Raw genomic sequence first — 16,857 nt, 5'->3', positions numbered from 1 at the left:
TTTAGTCTTAAGCACATTCAGTTTGAGTAAAGCAGCATATATTAAATAAATAAACTTGCCTTTTATTTTTATTGTTTTAATTTTGTTCCCATATTCCTTTCTCCATTATACTTTTTATGGAGGCTAATGAAATATTCTTCATCAAGCTTCACTCGCTTTTTCTACTCACTATGTGTTTATACACCACTCTGCATTTAATCATTAGTTATTATGAATCTTTGGCTCTCCTCCACAGTGTGTCTGTTATCCTGTCTTCCTTCCCTCATCCCCAACTGGCCACCCTCCCTGAGCCTCATTCTGCCAGACGTTTCTTCCTGTTAAAAGGGAGTTTTTTATTTCCACTTTCACCAAGTGCTTCCTCATACAGGAGTTTTCTGTCTATTATTCTAGGGTATTTACTTTAGAGTATAACGCACGTTATAAAATTTTACTGAATAATGATTTCTTGTTGTAATGAATGAACTTTAAACTGAGCTACATGTGTAATGTTCAAGCTGTTCAATGCAGACTACAGATACCATGGCAGTGCCAGGATTGTGAGTGATTGCTGAAAATGTTGAAATGTACTCACTTTTTATTATTATTTGTAAATATGTGTACAAATGGTTGGTTTTTTGTACTGTTTTTATCAATAAATCTCAGCAACAAAGGAAATACACCCATGTGTGTTGATTTCTCCCTAAGATGGCAAACTGAAACACTCCAAGTTTCCTTGTGGCTCAGGAAACTAACCACTCCAAGTTGGTGACTTTTGGAGATTTATTTCCCTGGATGATTGAGAATGCATCAAGACGAACACAAAAGGAAGTTCACAGCTTTTAGCAGCTCCCCCACCCCCTCATTCACACACCCCCACTCCCCTCCAGAATTCTCAGGTAACAACTTAATTTACATATGAATGACCAGCCAATTTAGCTTCCACTTGGCTGAAGCTAAAGCCTAGCTAAACACCTACCAGCCATTTGGCTGGAAGGCGGGTTTTAAAGGTAGAAAAGCCAAATGGCTGCTCTCGGGGGACTCTAAGTGTTAAATTCCTGTTCTTTAAGAACTCTTTAATAATTCACGAAATGCGTATTTAAAAATTTTTAAACTGAAAGAAATCCGACACATTTTTATGGAATTTTTAAAAAACAAACAAACAAACATACACGTTATTATGCAATAGTTTCCCCTCGTATCACCCCCCGCCCCCTCTTTCCTCCCCACATCTCTCGTTCCGTCCCCTGCACGTTCAAATCCGCCTCGTGTGACGTCACGACTCACCTGTGGGTGGGTGTAGGATCTGGGATTAGCTGTAGCCGCAGGTAATAGCCAAACATTGGGAGACTCTCGGCAACGCAAGACTGTAAACTTCTTTTCACTGAAAGACAAACGACCTCGATGAGCTGAGCTGTGTTTTTCCCCTCGGACTGCCGGACTCTGTTTTGGGTTTGCAAACTTTGCTTAAGTACACAAACCTAAAAATCTGTAGGCGGTTTTGTTTTCTCCGTTTGGAGCGTTAGCGTAGTTTTTTTTTTCTCTCTAAGACTTCCGCACTTTGCTCGTTGAACAAGTTGTCTGGGATAAAAGTGTTTCCTCTTATGCGGTAAGTGGACGATTTGCAAGTAAAATGGAAAAACAGTTGGATGTTGAATGAGGTTTGGTCTCACCTTTTCTCCTCCGCGCGCACTATTAGGCAAGGAAAAAAAAACCAAGGGTGCGACGAAAGTTATTGTTAAGATAGAAATCAGAGCACTCAGCTTTATTTACACTCTCCGAGCTTCATGTTAGGTTACTTTACTGAAAGCTATGTTTTTCCTGCTTCAGCTTTAAATGCAGCTTAGTTCAATGTGTTTTGGGGGTTTTATGGAGGTTGTACTAATCTGTCCTCTCCTCCTCCTCCAGGTCCCAGGCTTTTTGAGCCATGCCTGGCCACAGCACAGGGGCTCCCCGCCACAAGTACCCCAACTCTTGCTCTAGGGCGGACAACCATCGACCCAACCGGACTATATCCAGGGACAGCACGACCAGCCAAGACTCCTACAAGGATCCTCATGGGGAGCAACTACGAGACCACTCCCGCTATTCAGAGGGCAGGTATGGTCGAGGAAGAAGCCACCCTCGAAACGGCACAGGAAGGGGTTCAGAGACAATAGGATTTATTCCGGGGTCGGCAGACAGCGTGCCGAGCAGCAGGCAGTCCTGTGGCTCCTGTGCCTCTATGGGCTGGAGTAGCTGTAAGGCTCTTATCTGTTGTGTTCTCACCTGTGGATTTTATGGCACCCGGGAGCCCTGCCTCCCCGTTAACGAGAGCTCCACAGACCATACCCCCAAAACGGTCGGTGACCCTCGACCTCCTAACGGCATAGCTATGAAAACCCCTGGCATGTCTTTGGAGCCCAATAATAAGCAGCCCAAGACCCCCAGATTGCCCCTGAATGACAGTTTCCGTTACCCAGATGTGCACATAGCAGGTCAGAAGGTAAAGTACCCAGTTGCTGACCCCAAACGGGGTCGCGCATCAGGTAAAGGGGATAACCAGCGGCCGGTCAGCAACACCAGCCTTATATCCTACGAGGACTACGACTTGGATGAGCAGAGCGACAAAGACATTGACTCTCTGATCACCAAGAAGCTGCTGGAGCTTTACGCCCTGCATCAGATTGACCAGCTGGCCAAGTGCACCTCTGATTCCTCCTTCTCCCGCAAGACCAACGAGATCAGCGAGCTCATCTACAGCATCGCTCAGGACTACAACCTGGAGGAGCAAGAGGCCGAGTGCAAGCTGGTGCACGGGGTCATCCGCATCAGCACGCGGAAGGGCAAAAGGAACAAGGGCTACCTGTCGACCGGGCAGCATCATAACAGCAGGAGGGACGGGACCCTCCCCGACAGTGGCAACGAGACCATGACAAACACCTTCATGAGCAGTGATTGTAAGAATCTTTTCTTTTCTTTTTTTCTTGCTAGAGCTGTGTAAATATTTATAATGCACAAGACAACCTTGCTCACCAGCACCTTGCAGCAACATACCAAATATACCAATCATCTGACCCATCTTTTCTTAATGACTCATAGAGTCTGTTGGAACACCGGCTGAAACTCTTTTGTTTGCCTCGTAGCTGCGAGCTCTAAAACTCCAGGTATTTTACATGCAGTAGCCTCATAACAATCGCTTAATCTGAGGCAAGTCGATGCAGGTGCGGCGTCTGCTAAACTCAAGCACGATAACAGAGATGACCGGATGAATTATAACGTTTGCTGGATCTCTGTTTGTTTTCTCTTGCCTGCGTTCATTTTGTCTTGTCTTTGTTTTTGCTTTGTTTTTTTGCCTTTCGCTACAGTTCCAGAGGTGAAAGTGTCGGAGCAGACGCCATCAGACGAGCTGGCGAGAAAGATGAGAAATTACAGCGGGCGAAGTGAGTGCATGCGCGGGGGTGGTGTGTGTGGGGATTTCCCATGAGTCTGTCTTCTTTTGGTTTCGTGTGGAATTAAGATACTCGGGAGTAAATAAAGTAATTCTGCTTGACTTTGGCAGTCCATCCTGGGCATTTGGGTGTAATAACCAGCCTGCTCTGTGTGTGTGTGCTGTAGCTGTGCAGCTGTAGGCGTTTTCTCACCTCCTCCTCCTCCACCTTTCAGTCACATCCCACTCTCCTAGCAGTGAAAGCACCGCATTCCTGCCCTTTTTCCATTCCCTGCATATTCTTTCACCTAACACCTACCTATCTGCCTGCCCTCCAGCTCCATGGTAATGCTACACCACCTGCTAGATGAGCAGATCAAGTCACATTAAATATATGTCACATAATGTTCCCAGATCTGCTAAGTAATTTCACCAACTTGGGTTACAGATGGATTACGTAAACTAGGCTCCTCTTTTCTCTCTCTCTCTCTCTCTTGTTGTTCGGTGAAGAGGTTGGTAAAAGGACGGGTGTCCTGTTACATGTCTGTGAATGAGGGTACGCCACACCGTGTTTTCACAACTTTAACTCTGTGTTCGGGGAACGTGTCCGGGTCCTGGGTTTGTCCAGGTTTTTTCGCTTAAGGATAAATGAAACTAGAGCTATGCTTTTTAACCTCACTGCATTAAACAATCCTTCCTTTTTTCCCTTTTTGTCTTTTTGCAGCATATTCCTCCAGCACTACTACGGCCTACTCGGCGTACCACCACGACGCTGAAACCTACTCCTCAGGCGCTCCTCTGATTCTCTAAAAGTCAAACAAAAACAATGAGATGTAGCCAGTTACATGGGCTATTTCATCCTCCTGCTGTTACCAAGTTGAGCACCTTTTACCCCGGGTGGTTGTACTTCTGCCTTTAAGTGGTCCAGCTACTACCTGCTGTTTACAAGCATCTTTATGTTTCAAGCAAAAGACCCACTGAGGAGACTCTCCCCCCCTATTTCCCCTCCACACACACACACACACACACACACACACACACACACACACACACACACACACACACACACACACACACACACACACGTTAGGAGATATAGGTTTTTATGTATTTTTTCTGTGCAGTGTTTAAAGATGAAAAAAGTGACTCCACTCAACAGGATGCCATAGGAAAGAGGCAGACGTTTGAACAGAGCCGTCCTCGTTCTTGTTTTTATCTTCATTTTTTTTGCTAGCTGTTGTGCATGTGCCGTATGTGTGTATGAGCTTGTCGACCTCCTGCCATTTCCCCACAACCCTAAGACGTGAGTTTTTTACCTGAAATTTGTATTAGCCATATTTTGTAAATACCCTTCTGTCGATGTTACTTTGTGGTTTTTTTAAAACCATATGTGGTGTTTGTCCACATTTTTTATTTTATTTTATGTTGTTAGCTACTAAGTCATATTTTTAACAAAATAATAAAAAAAACAACAACTTCCATTCCTCTTTATGCTTGTGTTTATTCAAAAGTCTAAATCTGGAAGTCTTTCTCTCTCTCTGTGTATAAAGCAGCTCCATTTGTTTGGCAGCAAATGATTTTGCTCATGTATATCAACAAGTCTTTACCATCACAAGCTTCTCTGGCACTCTCTCTTCAGCCTATTTTTTTCCTCTTTATCTCTGGGATTATTGTTGTCAGGCTCATCTCCCCGAGGTCACTGTGTTACAGCAGGCAGGCTTTTTCCGCCCTCAGCAAAAGAAGGAACTCGTTTGGCTGGTTCTTACAGAAAGGAAATAAAATCCACGGCTTTGTCTTTGTCATTTATGGCAAAGGCGAAGGAACAGTGCAGAAAGTCAGCCGAATTTTCTTGAAGCGGTTCAAATTTGGGTTAAACAGATGAAGCTGCATCTGTCAATAATCATTATCTTTTGTTTATTTTAGGAGCCTGTACAGTTGTTTCCAGCTGTGACTTACTGCTTTAAAACGAGGGGCGGGGGGTTAAACCGGTAGCCAAAATTGCACCGAGAAAACGCACAAACAAAGTTACTGAAACTATTTTGTTTTTATTCAAAACCCAGTAAAATCTTGCATGAAGACAATTACACTTCCTAACTATCTGTTCTTCAGCGCCACACACACAGCTTTTTTGTTTTAGGCAAGTTGTTTCTGTGTGTGTTGCATTTGGCCTGTGTAACCCCATTTCCTCTGGCTCACTCCCCCACCAGCACATTCCTGTTTTACCTGTATGTAGGTGTCATGTAAAGGCTCACAGTTTCACAACTAACATACCACAGGACAAGACCAATCGTGAGCTTGCTCCATAAGTGATGCAGCCTGCAGATCTCCAAGAACCAGTCAAGAGTTTCCCGTCGCAGCTGATTTAGCCTTTTATGTTTTTCCTCGGCTGCTTTCAGGTGCTGAACCTTTAAAATCACTCCGAGTGAGGCTTTTGCACTCATAAGGGTTTGCAAACGCAATAAAGTTCAGGCTCAATTTTTATGATTCTCTCTGTTGGGAAAATGTGTGACTTCCACAGTTTTCCATGAGAGGGGGACAGAGAACCATTAGAGAAAAAAGAAAGCATTACGTAGACTGCGTATAAAACTGTGCTGCCACATTTAAACATAGTGTCTCCATCCTCAGGTCAAGATACATAACTAATAATAACATGGATATATTTATGACCCCTGATAAATCCTTTCTAAGCTGTCATTCCCCCACCTATTCTATAATGAATAAATAAATAACTGTGTTATATCCCCTAAAAGCTCTTTTTTTGATTTCCTCCCACCAATAGAATCATTTTCATGCTCTCCAGAGATTCATGCAGCAATCTAAACTCAGTGATTTTGGTCCACACTGACATAATAAGATCACATAGTTGCTGCACATTTGTCAGCTGCACATTCACGATGGAAATCTCCCATTCCACCATATCTCAAAGATGCTCAATATGATTGAGATCTGGTGACTATGGAGGGGATTTGACTGCGGTGAACTCATTTTCATGTTAAAGAAAGCCGTTTGAAATGATGTGAGCTTTGTCACATGGTGTGTTAACCTGCTGGAAGCAGCCGACAGAAGACGGGCATACTGTGGTCAAAAAGGGATGGCTGCGCTCAGCAACAACGGGTAAGCTGTGGTTTTTTAAACGATGCTCACTGGTATGGGTCCAAAGTGTGCCAAGAGAGTATTCTCCAGACCATCACACCACCAGCAGCCTCAGCTCAAAGCTGAATGTCGTTTCTGACATTACCACCTGATTATTGGAGCAAAAATTAAAACCCATCAGACCAGACAACATTTTCTAGTTTTCTATTGTCCAGCTTTGGTGTAGCTTTATTTTCCTGTTCTTAGCAGACAGAAGTGGCACTCAGTGTGGTCTTTCTGCATCTTCTTCTTCTGCTGCTTTTAGTGCTGTCAGGAAAGCTCTTCTGCACAGCTTGGCTGTAATAACTGATTATTTGACTTGCTGTTGCCTTCCTGTCAGATCGAAGGTCATTCTCCTCTGACCTTTGTTATCAACAGGACATTTTCACACAGAGAACTGAGATATTCTTTGTAAATGCTTTTTTTCTTCTATTTTTTTTGGCTTCGTTAAGATCTTAATTTGTTAAAGCAGTGTAAAATTCTTTATTCCTATTATTTTAATATGTTCAGATACTATTTGTTTTTCTGTAATACAGTTATCTAAACCTATTTTCAAGAAAGTCTACTAGCTGTTAATTTATTTAAAATCAATAAGCACTCATGTTAAATGTAACATGTAAAACATTTCCTGACATTTTAATGCAGAGGTTATTTAGGTAAAAATGACCTTCTGCTCTGCCACCTGAGCTACAGCCACCCCATCACCCCAAAATCATCCTTTTACTCCCATTTTCAAGGTATTTGCTTTTTAAGAGCTCTGGCAACAACAAGAATTTAATGTGTCATGTTGTCCTGCACATATCACTGATGGGCCTGCCAATGGAGTGCAGGGGTCAAATGTTCAAACCAGACTGTTAGTACCAGATGTTCCAGCTGGTACATATATTACAAACTTCCCTTTTCAGGTGACCGACACACAATTTCACTCTTCATTTGTGTAAAAAAATAGATTTATTTGAAAAGTTTTGTAAATGCAAACAATAATTATTTACAACAGAGAGCTCCCGTCATGAGATCACGCAAATACATGGGCAGTAGGTACTCTGTCCTAATGTAGAAAGTCAAATCCAGTTCAGTTGGACGAAATCTTGTCAGACTGGGCTTCAGTGACCTCGGCATCATTTTCAGTGTAAGCAGTTCATAACCCCATCTTCAACAATTCACAGTTTTTGTTTTCTTTGAGTTTTGTTTAATAGTAAATGTGTTTTAGAGCAACCCACCATCAGGCAATCATTTCACAAAGACGGAAAAGCTCTAAAATCCACTGCTCCTATCTGCAGAAGAGCATGTCCACCAGCAGCTCCAGCAGGTTCGCCTGTCCTATCACAGGCCGGAAGAAGAGTTCAGTGATGAGGCTGGGGGTGATGCTCTGCAACACGGAGGCTGTGAGGAGGATTTGAGCAAAGCGGTCCCCGTCCCCTGGGTGGAGGAGCTGAACCACCTTGCTTAAGGCCTGCTGAGCTTCCTGTTGCAAGCCTTCCACAAACAGGGCTGCCTTCAAATCTGGTACGTCTGTCGGTGGAAAAACAAAACTGTAAAGTTACATGAATGCTTAATATTGCACACCATTATTAAACCACTGAAAACTGACCAGAGAAAGCTGAAGCTGAACACTTCGAATACATACCTGGATTAAATATCGTGGTCCCTTTGAGGTATGCGTACTCCTTGGGGCTCAAATCCAAACTCCAAAACTTTTTGAGGCAAGACACGAGTTTGCTGACACCGGCCATAGTGGGCTGCTCCCTTTCCACCTCAGGGTTCTCAGGTCTGTTCAGGAGGATCTTTTTCAGCATGCTATCAGTGGGGATGTCCATCACCTCAAAGTCCACGTGCTCTTGGGCCAGACCCAGAATGAAGAGTGGCGCCCAGGAGCTTTTCAGAAGGGCGAACTGGTCGTTTGGAGGCAGCTGGTTAAAGGCGGGCAAGTTTTTCATGAAATTTAGGGTTTTTACCAGAACCGCCGAAGCTTCTTTGCAAATCTCTGACGGCCTTTTCAAGCACACTGTCCGTCGCGCCTCACATTTGCATCTGTGACGCACTGAATTGTAGCTGAAGTTGCCTTGGCTTGGTCTGCTGCCATCCATTTGGCTCAGGATGTTGTACAGGATAGGATTTGAAGTCCTATCACTGCTGGTTGAACAACAACACGCGCTGTCCATTTTAACCGAGTCACAGATTGTGTGGGCAGTTAAATGAATCCTCTCGCAGGATGGCCTCTTCACGCGCTTGTGAGCACAGCTGCTGCTGCTGCTTGGAGTCTCCCTCTATTTATAAGGCCAGCCCAACCTGCTTTAGTGGACTTTGACTTGTCAATACGTTCCATATGAAAAACAACTGTGTGTTCTGCCAGGTGACTGGAACAACCCTGGGAAACTGATAAGCTTTTCTCAATGAAAAGGAGCTGCTGATGTAAAGTCTGGCTATCAAGAGGGCTGGGTCTTATCTTGTAACCGGTGTCATTAACCCAGGCAGTACCAAGCTACCAAGGACTGCAAAAGTAATCAGCCCCACAGTGAGCCCCTGCTTGCTGCTAGCTCACACCTGTAATACTGGAAACAGGCCAAAGTAGACTTGGGTCACTGACCTGCGAGATAACTTCAAATAAAAGAGTAAAATCCCAGAAGACAATTTTATTTTAATACTCTAATTTAGTGGAAACTGGTTGTAAACAGCCACCTTGGTGTTATTGTCTTTACCTGACAATGTAAAACACCCTGAGGCGACTGTTGCTGCGATCTGGCACTATATAAATAAAACCGAATTATTTGGCAAGGAATCTTGACTTTTAAACAAGCTGAGTTATTACTATTTATATTGTGATTTTAACCAGAGGAAGCTTTATATAAGAGAAGTGTAATTCAGCCTCCTCCAGCTCACAAGGGTTGAAAAGTTGGACATGTATTTGATAGAGCAGACATTTATTTTCACTGCCACATTGCAATGTAAAGACTACAAGCATCCAGTGAAAACGCAAATTCTGCACAAACCTGTGAAGAAGAGCTAGAAAACCTTCTTGTGTGCCACAGGACAACCTTGAATATGGTTCTATTTATGGTACAGAAATAGCGTTTCAGCACTATCACACACTGGTAAATGGACTTTTACTCGCATAGATCAGTTGAAATCAAATTCAAACTGCTTTCTACAGTCTCACACATCCACACAGCACTATTATCTGTGCCTAAAACACCCACTCACACTCTAATGGATACATCAGGGAGGACTCAGGATTCAGTATATCACCCAGGAGTACTTTGACACCCAGACTGGTGGATCTGCAGCTGCCCAGTGGTTTTTATTGTATTTCATGTTTTGTATTTGTAACGGATGTTCCAATGAAAAGACCGACGCCACTAAAAGTCCAGATCTCTGGCAGTCTCGAGAATCCCTCCCTCCTGTAAAGATTAATCTGTAGTTTGGGAACAGGCAGAGATAACTGGTTAGTAGATCACAGGTCAAGCTTTGTGAAACACGGGGACTTACTATTAAAGCAGGGTCAGGTGATTATGATGATTCTGAGGCGACTGGAGTGGGTGCGTAGCCGTTTATCTATTAGCTGGAGAATCCACAGCATCTGTGCAAAATGACCGCTGAGATATTTCAGCCTGCACCCAAGAAGTAGACTGCACCGTACCTGCAGCCCTCCAGCTCTGCCCCATCCACTCAATAAGAAAACAAGAAACGAATGTGTGAGAAACCGCTCTACTGACACAACTGCTACACACGTTTTTTTTCTCCCACCACCCCCAAAACAATTATTTTTCACAATTAAACACAAAACCACCTGCATAAAACTGTTATTTATTGTTTGTTATTGGTTTTACCTTTGTGAGTTTTATTTTTGGGGGATTTGGTTTATAATTTGAGGCTGAAGTGTTTTGTTTTTTTCAGATGTATGTAGGGATTTACTTAAAATTGACCTTGGAAGTTATTCATTTCATTTCAAGTGTTCTTTATCATTGTGTGTTGAGATAAAATTGGAAATTGTGTGTCTTATATCTTCACAAATACACACACACAACTATTTAAAAAATATTCTCAAGTCAATATAAAAGAAATCCAGATCAGTCTCCTGTGTACTGTGAAGGGAATTTCCAGCCCTGGCTGTGGTGTGCAGACTTTACGCTGATTGCCCTGATACGTGCTGTACTACTGTACTGCAAAAAAAATCTAGTAAACATTTGTACTGGCCATGGCAAATTATTGTCCCCATGAGGTTGATCTTACTTCAGTCTGTGACATTCGTATATCTCTTCATATATCAAACTAACTTTTATGAATTTTCTTTTCAAGTTTCTGAAACTTGAAATGAGCACAACAAACTCCTGTACGTGGAGTTCATGGTGTCCGTAACATGTTGTACACTTTTCCACTTGTCATTTAAATGTATTTATCCTATTTTGTTATCTACCCCGTACCTGGCACCGAGCTTTGGGGCCGATAAGAAAATGATTTTATTATTGTAAGAAATAAACAAACAACCCAATGTGGAAGACCTCTGGTTTGAACATCCAGTGCCATGAACTATAGACAGTAAAACATTTATGATAGTCAGTGATCCCGGGTGCCACCATATATGATGTACCATCCTCGTTATTTATTGTTATTTAGTGACACATTTGCCAAAAAGCCTGACAAACCCAGAAGCTTGAAACTGGAAGTTTAAGAGGAGGATCTGAACTGCAGGGTACCTGTGTCAAGGTCAGTCCATAAAGTGAATGACCGCAATAAAGAGATTACACACCAGACACAACTGGCAGCGCCAGTCACCGAATATTTGTTTTATGTTATCAATGCCTTTACTCATTCCTTGAAAGAATACATGAAAAATGTTTAACAGCCCTGTTTTTTTCCCAGGGTGATCTCATTATGATGGACAGTATCATATCAATCATATGGGACACGATGTCCGTACTCACAGAAGCCTAATCGAAATTGACCACAGCTTCAAAACACGATAAGATGCACGGGGTTATCTTCAAGAGCGCGCTCCCTTCAGGGAAGTGACCTATAATGCACTCAGCAGCCCTCAGGCTTCATCAAGCATGCTGACAGTTGTAAATGGTTTTGATAAGGCCCGTGTTTATAGAGGTTTGGAGCAGGCACAGACGGGCACGGAGGACAGACGTTTATCTCTGCCAGGACAGTAAAACGAAACGTCCTTCATACTATAAGTAGAACAACCACTGTGTTCGGAGTAAAGGGAAGCAAGATGGTGATGATGTCATAGACAGGAGCTGAAGACTGTTTTCCTAATATCTTCAATATTCATGCACCTTAAAATAATTTATTAGGACACTTTACTGTAATTGCATTACTGGATTTGTGGAAATATGAGTCGCTCAGACTCATCTTCACAGTTTTCCCAAAACACTGACTGACTGAACTTCCACTGCTTCCAGTTTTTTCAGGCCACTGAACGTTCCGTGCTACTACGTGGGTGCATGATGGACGTCATGTGTTGAACATGACTTTTGGCCTTGACCTACTGCTAATACAGAGGTTCATTTGCCTGGTTCCATTTTAATAAGGTCATCAACCCAAAGATGATTCACACAGGGTGGCCTCATGGGAACACGTACTCAGGAGACGAAAAAGACCCCCAGAATCACTCAATTAAAATTCAGATTGAAATTGCATTTATATACTGTCATGAATCAAGCAGCCAGGAACACACAGGCACAAATGTAATCTTAAAAAAAAAAAAAAAAAAAAGGGTTTTATTATACCCCCAAAAAGGACAAGATGATTACAAAAATTCAAAATAACAAAAATAAAGTTTTTAAGAACCAAGTGGGCCCATAAAAGACTTTAACTTAACGCTACTCAAAAGTCACTTAACAAAAACATACCTCAACAACCTGATCTGCCCAAATGAGAAACAGCTCCAGTTATATAGCAAATGAATAAACCATTATATACACCAAAGGTGAAAACTAAAGAGATAACAGCTAACCATCATTCAAGAAGAACCCCATTCCCCCTGCATGATCACAATAGATGGTCCAGTCCACTTTATTGGCTTCTGCATTTAAACCAGCTCCACCCTCAGCCTCCTCTTTCAGCCAAACCAGGAAGGACTGGAGCGGAGGTCAGGTAACTCAGAAAGAGCAGAAATATAATCAATATAACATACCTATATAAAATAACAAACAATGCAAAGCAAAGTCTATGCCACCATTTGGGCTATAGCTTAGTGCTGTCATGCATTACAGGTAAACTCAAAATATCAAATTAGTTAACTTATGATCACAGAAGCTTTAGAGCATAACATAAACATAAGACAAAAGACCAAATGAATATTACCTAAGTATCTCAGTTGTGTGGTTGCATGCATCCATCACATATACACACTGAACTTTAAATTGCAGTGAAATAAAAATTTTTAAAGATGTTTTTGACGTTTTTTGTTTTTGAAGCCCTTCAGTCTCAGATGCCATCTGATGTTTATGGGTCTGCAGTTGGCACCAGTAACGGCCTTAATTTGGGTCGAGGATCATCCAGCGTCTTGATGGACAGTCAACTGGATCCTCTGGCTGAGTGCTTGTGAAATTTTTTTGGGTCTTCCACTTGACGTTTTTGGTCCATAACGTTCAGGATCATTTAAGAAATGACTGTCTTATTGCATCCCACCTCAGCAGCCATGGCACACTGCGAGAGACCCCGCTTGTGCAGTTCAACAACCCGACCACGTTCAAAAAGAGAACCTTTTTTTGCCTTTGCCGTCAGAACGTTATGACAGTGTGACTACCTGACAGAAAATGTCAATGAATCCACATTTCTGCACAGATTTGGCCTTTTAAAGGCACGTGGTCCTAAACTTTCATCAGCTGTAAAACCACTTGTTTCAGTTTAAGCGTTGTTTTCAATAAACATGTTTTGTCTCACTCCCATTTCTTCTTGTTGCATGAAGAAAGACCAACGCAAAGTGGTGCACACGTGAGAAGTGGAATGAAAATCATACATGATCCCAAACATTTTTTACAAATAAAAAACTGAAAAGTGGGGTTGCCCATAGACATTGCCTGATGAGTGCTAATGACTAAATAGAGAGCACCTGTGTGTAATCTAATGTCAGTACAAATACAGCTGCTCTGTGACGGCCTCAGAGGTTGTCTAAGAGAATATTGGCAGCAGCAACAAGTCCAAAGAACACACCAGATGGGTCAGGGATAAAGTTATTGAGAAACTTAAAGCAGGCTTAGGCTACAAAAAGATTTCCCAAGCCTTGAACATCCCACGGAGCACTGTTCAAGCGATCATTCAGAAATGGAAGGCGTATGGCACAACTGTAAACCTACCACGACAAGGCCGTCCACCTAAACTCACAGGCCGAACAAGGAGAGCGCTGATCAGAAATGCAGCCAAGAGGCCCATGGTGGCTCTGGACGAGCTGCAGAGATCTACAGCTCAGGTGGGGGAATCTGTCCATAGGACAACTATTAGTCGTGCGCTGCACAAAGTTGGCCTTTATGGAAGAGTGGCAAGAAGAAAGCCATCGTTAACAGAAAACCATAAGAAGTCCCGTTTGCAGTTTGCCACAAGCCATGTGGGGGACACAGCAAACATGTGGAAGAAGCTGCTCTGGTCAGATGAGACCAAAATGGAACTTTTTGGCCAAAATGCAAAACACTATGTGTGGCGGAAAACTAACACTGCACATCACTCTGAACACACCATCCCCACTGTCAGATATGGTGGTGGCAGCATCATGCTCTGTGGGTGCTCCTCTTCAGCAGGGACAGGGAAGCTGGTCAGAGTTGATGGGAAGATGGATGGAGCCAAATACAGGGTAGTCTTGGAAGAAAACCTCTTGGAGTCTGCAAAAGACTTGAGACTGGGGAGGAGGTTCACCTTCCAGCAGGACAATGACCCTAAACATAAAGCCAGGGCAACAATGGAACGGTTTAAAACAAAACATATCCATGTGTTAGAATGGCCCAGTCAAAGTCCAGATCTAAATCCAATCGAGAATCTGTGGCAAGATCTGAAAACTGCTGTTCACAAACACTGTCCATCTAATCTGACTGAGCTGGAGCTGTTTTGCAAAGAAGAATGGGCAAAGATTTCAGTCTGTAGATGTGCAAAGCTGGTAGAGACTGGCAGCTGTAATTGCAGCAAAAGGTGGTTCTACAAAGACTCAGGGGGCTGAATAATTACACACACCCCACTTTGCAGTTATTTATTTGTAAAAAATGTTTGGAATCATGTATGAATGTCGTTCCACTTCTCATGTGTGCACCACTTTGTGTTGGTCTTTCACGTGGAATTCCAATAAAATTGATTCATGTTTGTGGCTGTGATGTGACAAAATGTGGAAAAGTTCAAGGGGGCCGAATACTTTTGCAAGCCACTGTATGTGCCAAAGCTTTTATTGCACTGGCAGTGTGTTTGGGATCATTGTCACGCTGAAAAATGAAGCTACTGCCAATCAGATGCTTTTCACGTGTTATTGAATGGTCGTTCAAAATCTGACTGTTCATAATTTCACCAATTGTGAAAAGATCCCCAACACCACTGAAATTTTAAGGACACACTGCACACCATGCTGAGATACGCCAAGTTTTGAATGACCTTGTTGGTGTGAAAATACTATTTTATGTATTTCAAATTGTGTTATCTTTGGCATTTTGCACAAGTTTGACTAAACAAGTGGGAACTAATCATGTTTTCTTTGCCACTTAAAATTGGTTCTTTGCTTAGCTGTCTGCTATGTGTACACACAACACAGGTTCATCTCTTGAGTTAGGTGGCTGTTTTATGATCTAATCACATATTAACCACATCTACTGTTGTTTAATTTTAATTAGGGCCCGAGCACTGATAGTGCGAAGGCCCTATTGTAATTGCTCTGTTTATTATTATTATTATTATTATTATTATTTCGGCAAATGAATTGGCCGTTTGAGGGCCTAAACATGCTCGAAAACTCATGAAATTTTGCACACGCGTCAGGTCTGGTGAAAATTTACGTATTTTAATGTTCTCAGACATGGCCAGGGAAAATTAGCTCAGTAGCGCCACCTAGAAAAATGAAAAACGCGAGCCCCCGGTATGGGTATGACCTACATGTTTGAAAGTCGGTACACCTATATAATGTTCAGAGTCGAACAAAAAAGTCTATTATGGCAATGTCCTAAACCCAACAGGAAGTCCGCCATTTTGGATTGAAGGTGACATTTTGGCTCTGATTTTACCATTTCCATGCCTCGAACTTTGACGAACTCCTCCTTGGGGTTTGATTTCATAACCTTCATATTTGGTCAGTGCCAACTACACCCTTGTGCCATGTTAAATTGCGGAGCTTTTGAGTTTTCACAATACTATGAGGCCGTGGCGCCATGGCGAATTTCGATGACTCGCCATGAAAATCTTATTGCCTCTCATTTTGTCATACATGTTCTGATCTGGACCAAAGAGCACACATATGATAAGGCTCCACCCCTGAACATATTTCAACTGCCATATTTGACATCAAGGACAGCGCCACCTAGTGGGAACAGGAAATGTCATGTTTTACACTTTGGGGTACAGTATAGTGATGGGTGACACCTGCAGCCTCAAATTTCTCCAGGAAAGCCTTAAGGAGTTGGTCTTGGGTTACAGTGAAAACTGTGACTTTTCGCAAAAGGGTGTGACCCCAGCGGCATGGCGAACTTTGATGTCACGCCATGAAGAAACAAATTAGTATAACTCAATGAAATCCAGTCTGATCAGTACCAGACTTTACAGGCATGATGTCAGACCCACCCTGAACAGATTGATGTGCCCATTGTCAGGAATATGAAGAGCGCCACCTAGTGGCAACAGGAAATGTTATGTCTTACACTTTGTTGTACTGATTTTCACAGGTTCATTGTGGCCACCTCAAAAGCGATGAATATCACCATCAGTCCTTCTTGATGCTGCAGTGCGAAAATTGTGACTTTAAACTGAACGGCGCACCCTGGTGGCAACGCTGTTCACCATGAAAAATGAAGTGGCTTTTAAGGGGCTTGGAAAGTTTATAGAGGCTTGAAATTTGGCGCACACCTCCAATGTGCATAAGGCTTTGTTGTTATGTGATCATTTTCATTGAATAGCGCAAAATGGCTCCACAGCGCCCCCTACAAAATTTCAAAACAACAGCCCCTGCTCTGTGTTTCATCTATGAGTCTGAAACCTGGTAAGCTTATGGAAAATATCAAGATGTACAAAAAAGTCTCTTGGAGCAATATCCCAAATCCAACAGGAAGTCAGCCATTTTAAAATTAATGTGTAATTTTGGCGACATTTTCCCCTCTTTTCAGGCTTCATACTTTGACGAACTCCTCCAAGGGATTTCATCATATTGAACC

General features: G+C 42.6%; 2 protein-coding genes across 2 annotated transcripts; one reads left to right on the top strand and one right to left on the bottom strand.

Moving 5' to 3' along the window:
- Positions 1–1,265: 1,265 nt before the first annotated feature.
- kdf1a (keratinocyte differentiation factor 1a) lies at positions 1,266–4,426 on the top strand. Its single transcript, XM_080895857.1, has 4 exons — positions 1,266–1,585; positions 1,885–2,915; positions 3,324–3,398; positions 4,110–4,426. The coding sequence occupies exons 2-4, from the start codon at positions 1,904–1,906 to the stop codon at positions 4,193–4,195; spliced, it is 1,173 nt and encodes a 390-aa protein (XP_080751983.1). The 5' UTR covers positions 1,266–1,585; positions 1,885–1,903; the 3' UTR covers positions 4,196–4,426.
- A 3,172-nt stretch (positions 4,427–7,598) lies between these two features.
- On the bottom strand, positions 7,599–8,717 carry nr0b2a (nuclear receptor subfamily 0, group B, member 2a). The gene is made up of 2 exons (XM_080897524.1): positions 8,145–8,717; positions 7,599–8,029 (listed from the first exon to the last, which is right to left on the bottom strand). The coding sequence occupies exons 1-2, from the start codon at positions 8,677–8,679 to the stop codon at positions 7,788–7,790; spliced, it is 777 nt and encodes a 258-aa protein (XP_080753650.1). The 5' UTR covers positions 8,680–8,717; the 3' UTR covers positions 7,599–7,787.
- Positions 8,718–16,857: the final 8,140 nt, after the last annotated feature.

The sequence above is a fragment of the Rhamphochromis sp. 'chilingali' genome, assembly GCF_963969265.1.
Source record: "Rhamphochromis sp. 'chilingali' genome assembly, chromosome: 11".
Lineage (NCBI taxonomy): Eukaryota > Metazoa > Chordata > Actinopteri > Cichliformes > Cichlidae > Rhamphochromis > Rhamphochromis sp. 'chilingali'.
This window is presented reverse-complemented; position numbering and strand designations above follow the sequence as displayed.

Bases quoted from the DNA above. Each gene is read 5' to 3' on its own strand.
- kdf1a (XM_080895857.1), top strand. From the start codon at position 1,904: ATGCCTGGCCACAGCACAGGGGCTCCCCGCCACAAGTACCCCAACTCT. The intron at 2,916-3,323 runs GTAAGAATCTTT...CTTTCGCTACAG, and splicing joins CACCTTCATGAGCAGTGATT to TTCCAGAGGTGAAAGTGTCG. The intron at 3,399-4,109 runs GTGAGTGCATGC...GTCTTTTTGCAG, and splicing joins GAGAAATTACAGCGGGCGAA to CATATTCCTCCAGCACTACT.
- nr0b2a (XM_080897524.1), bottom strand. From the start codon at position 8,679: ATGGACAGCGCGTGTTGTTGTTCAACCAGCAGTGATAGGACTTCAAAT. The intron at 8,030-8,144 runs GTATGTATTCGA...TTCCACCGACAG, and splicing joins GACCACGATATTTAATCCAG to ACGTACCAGATTTGAAGGCA.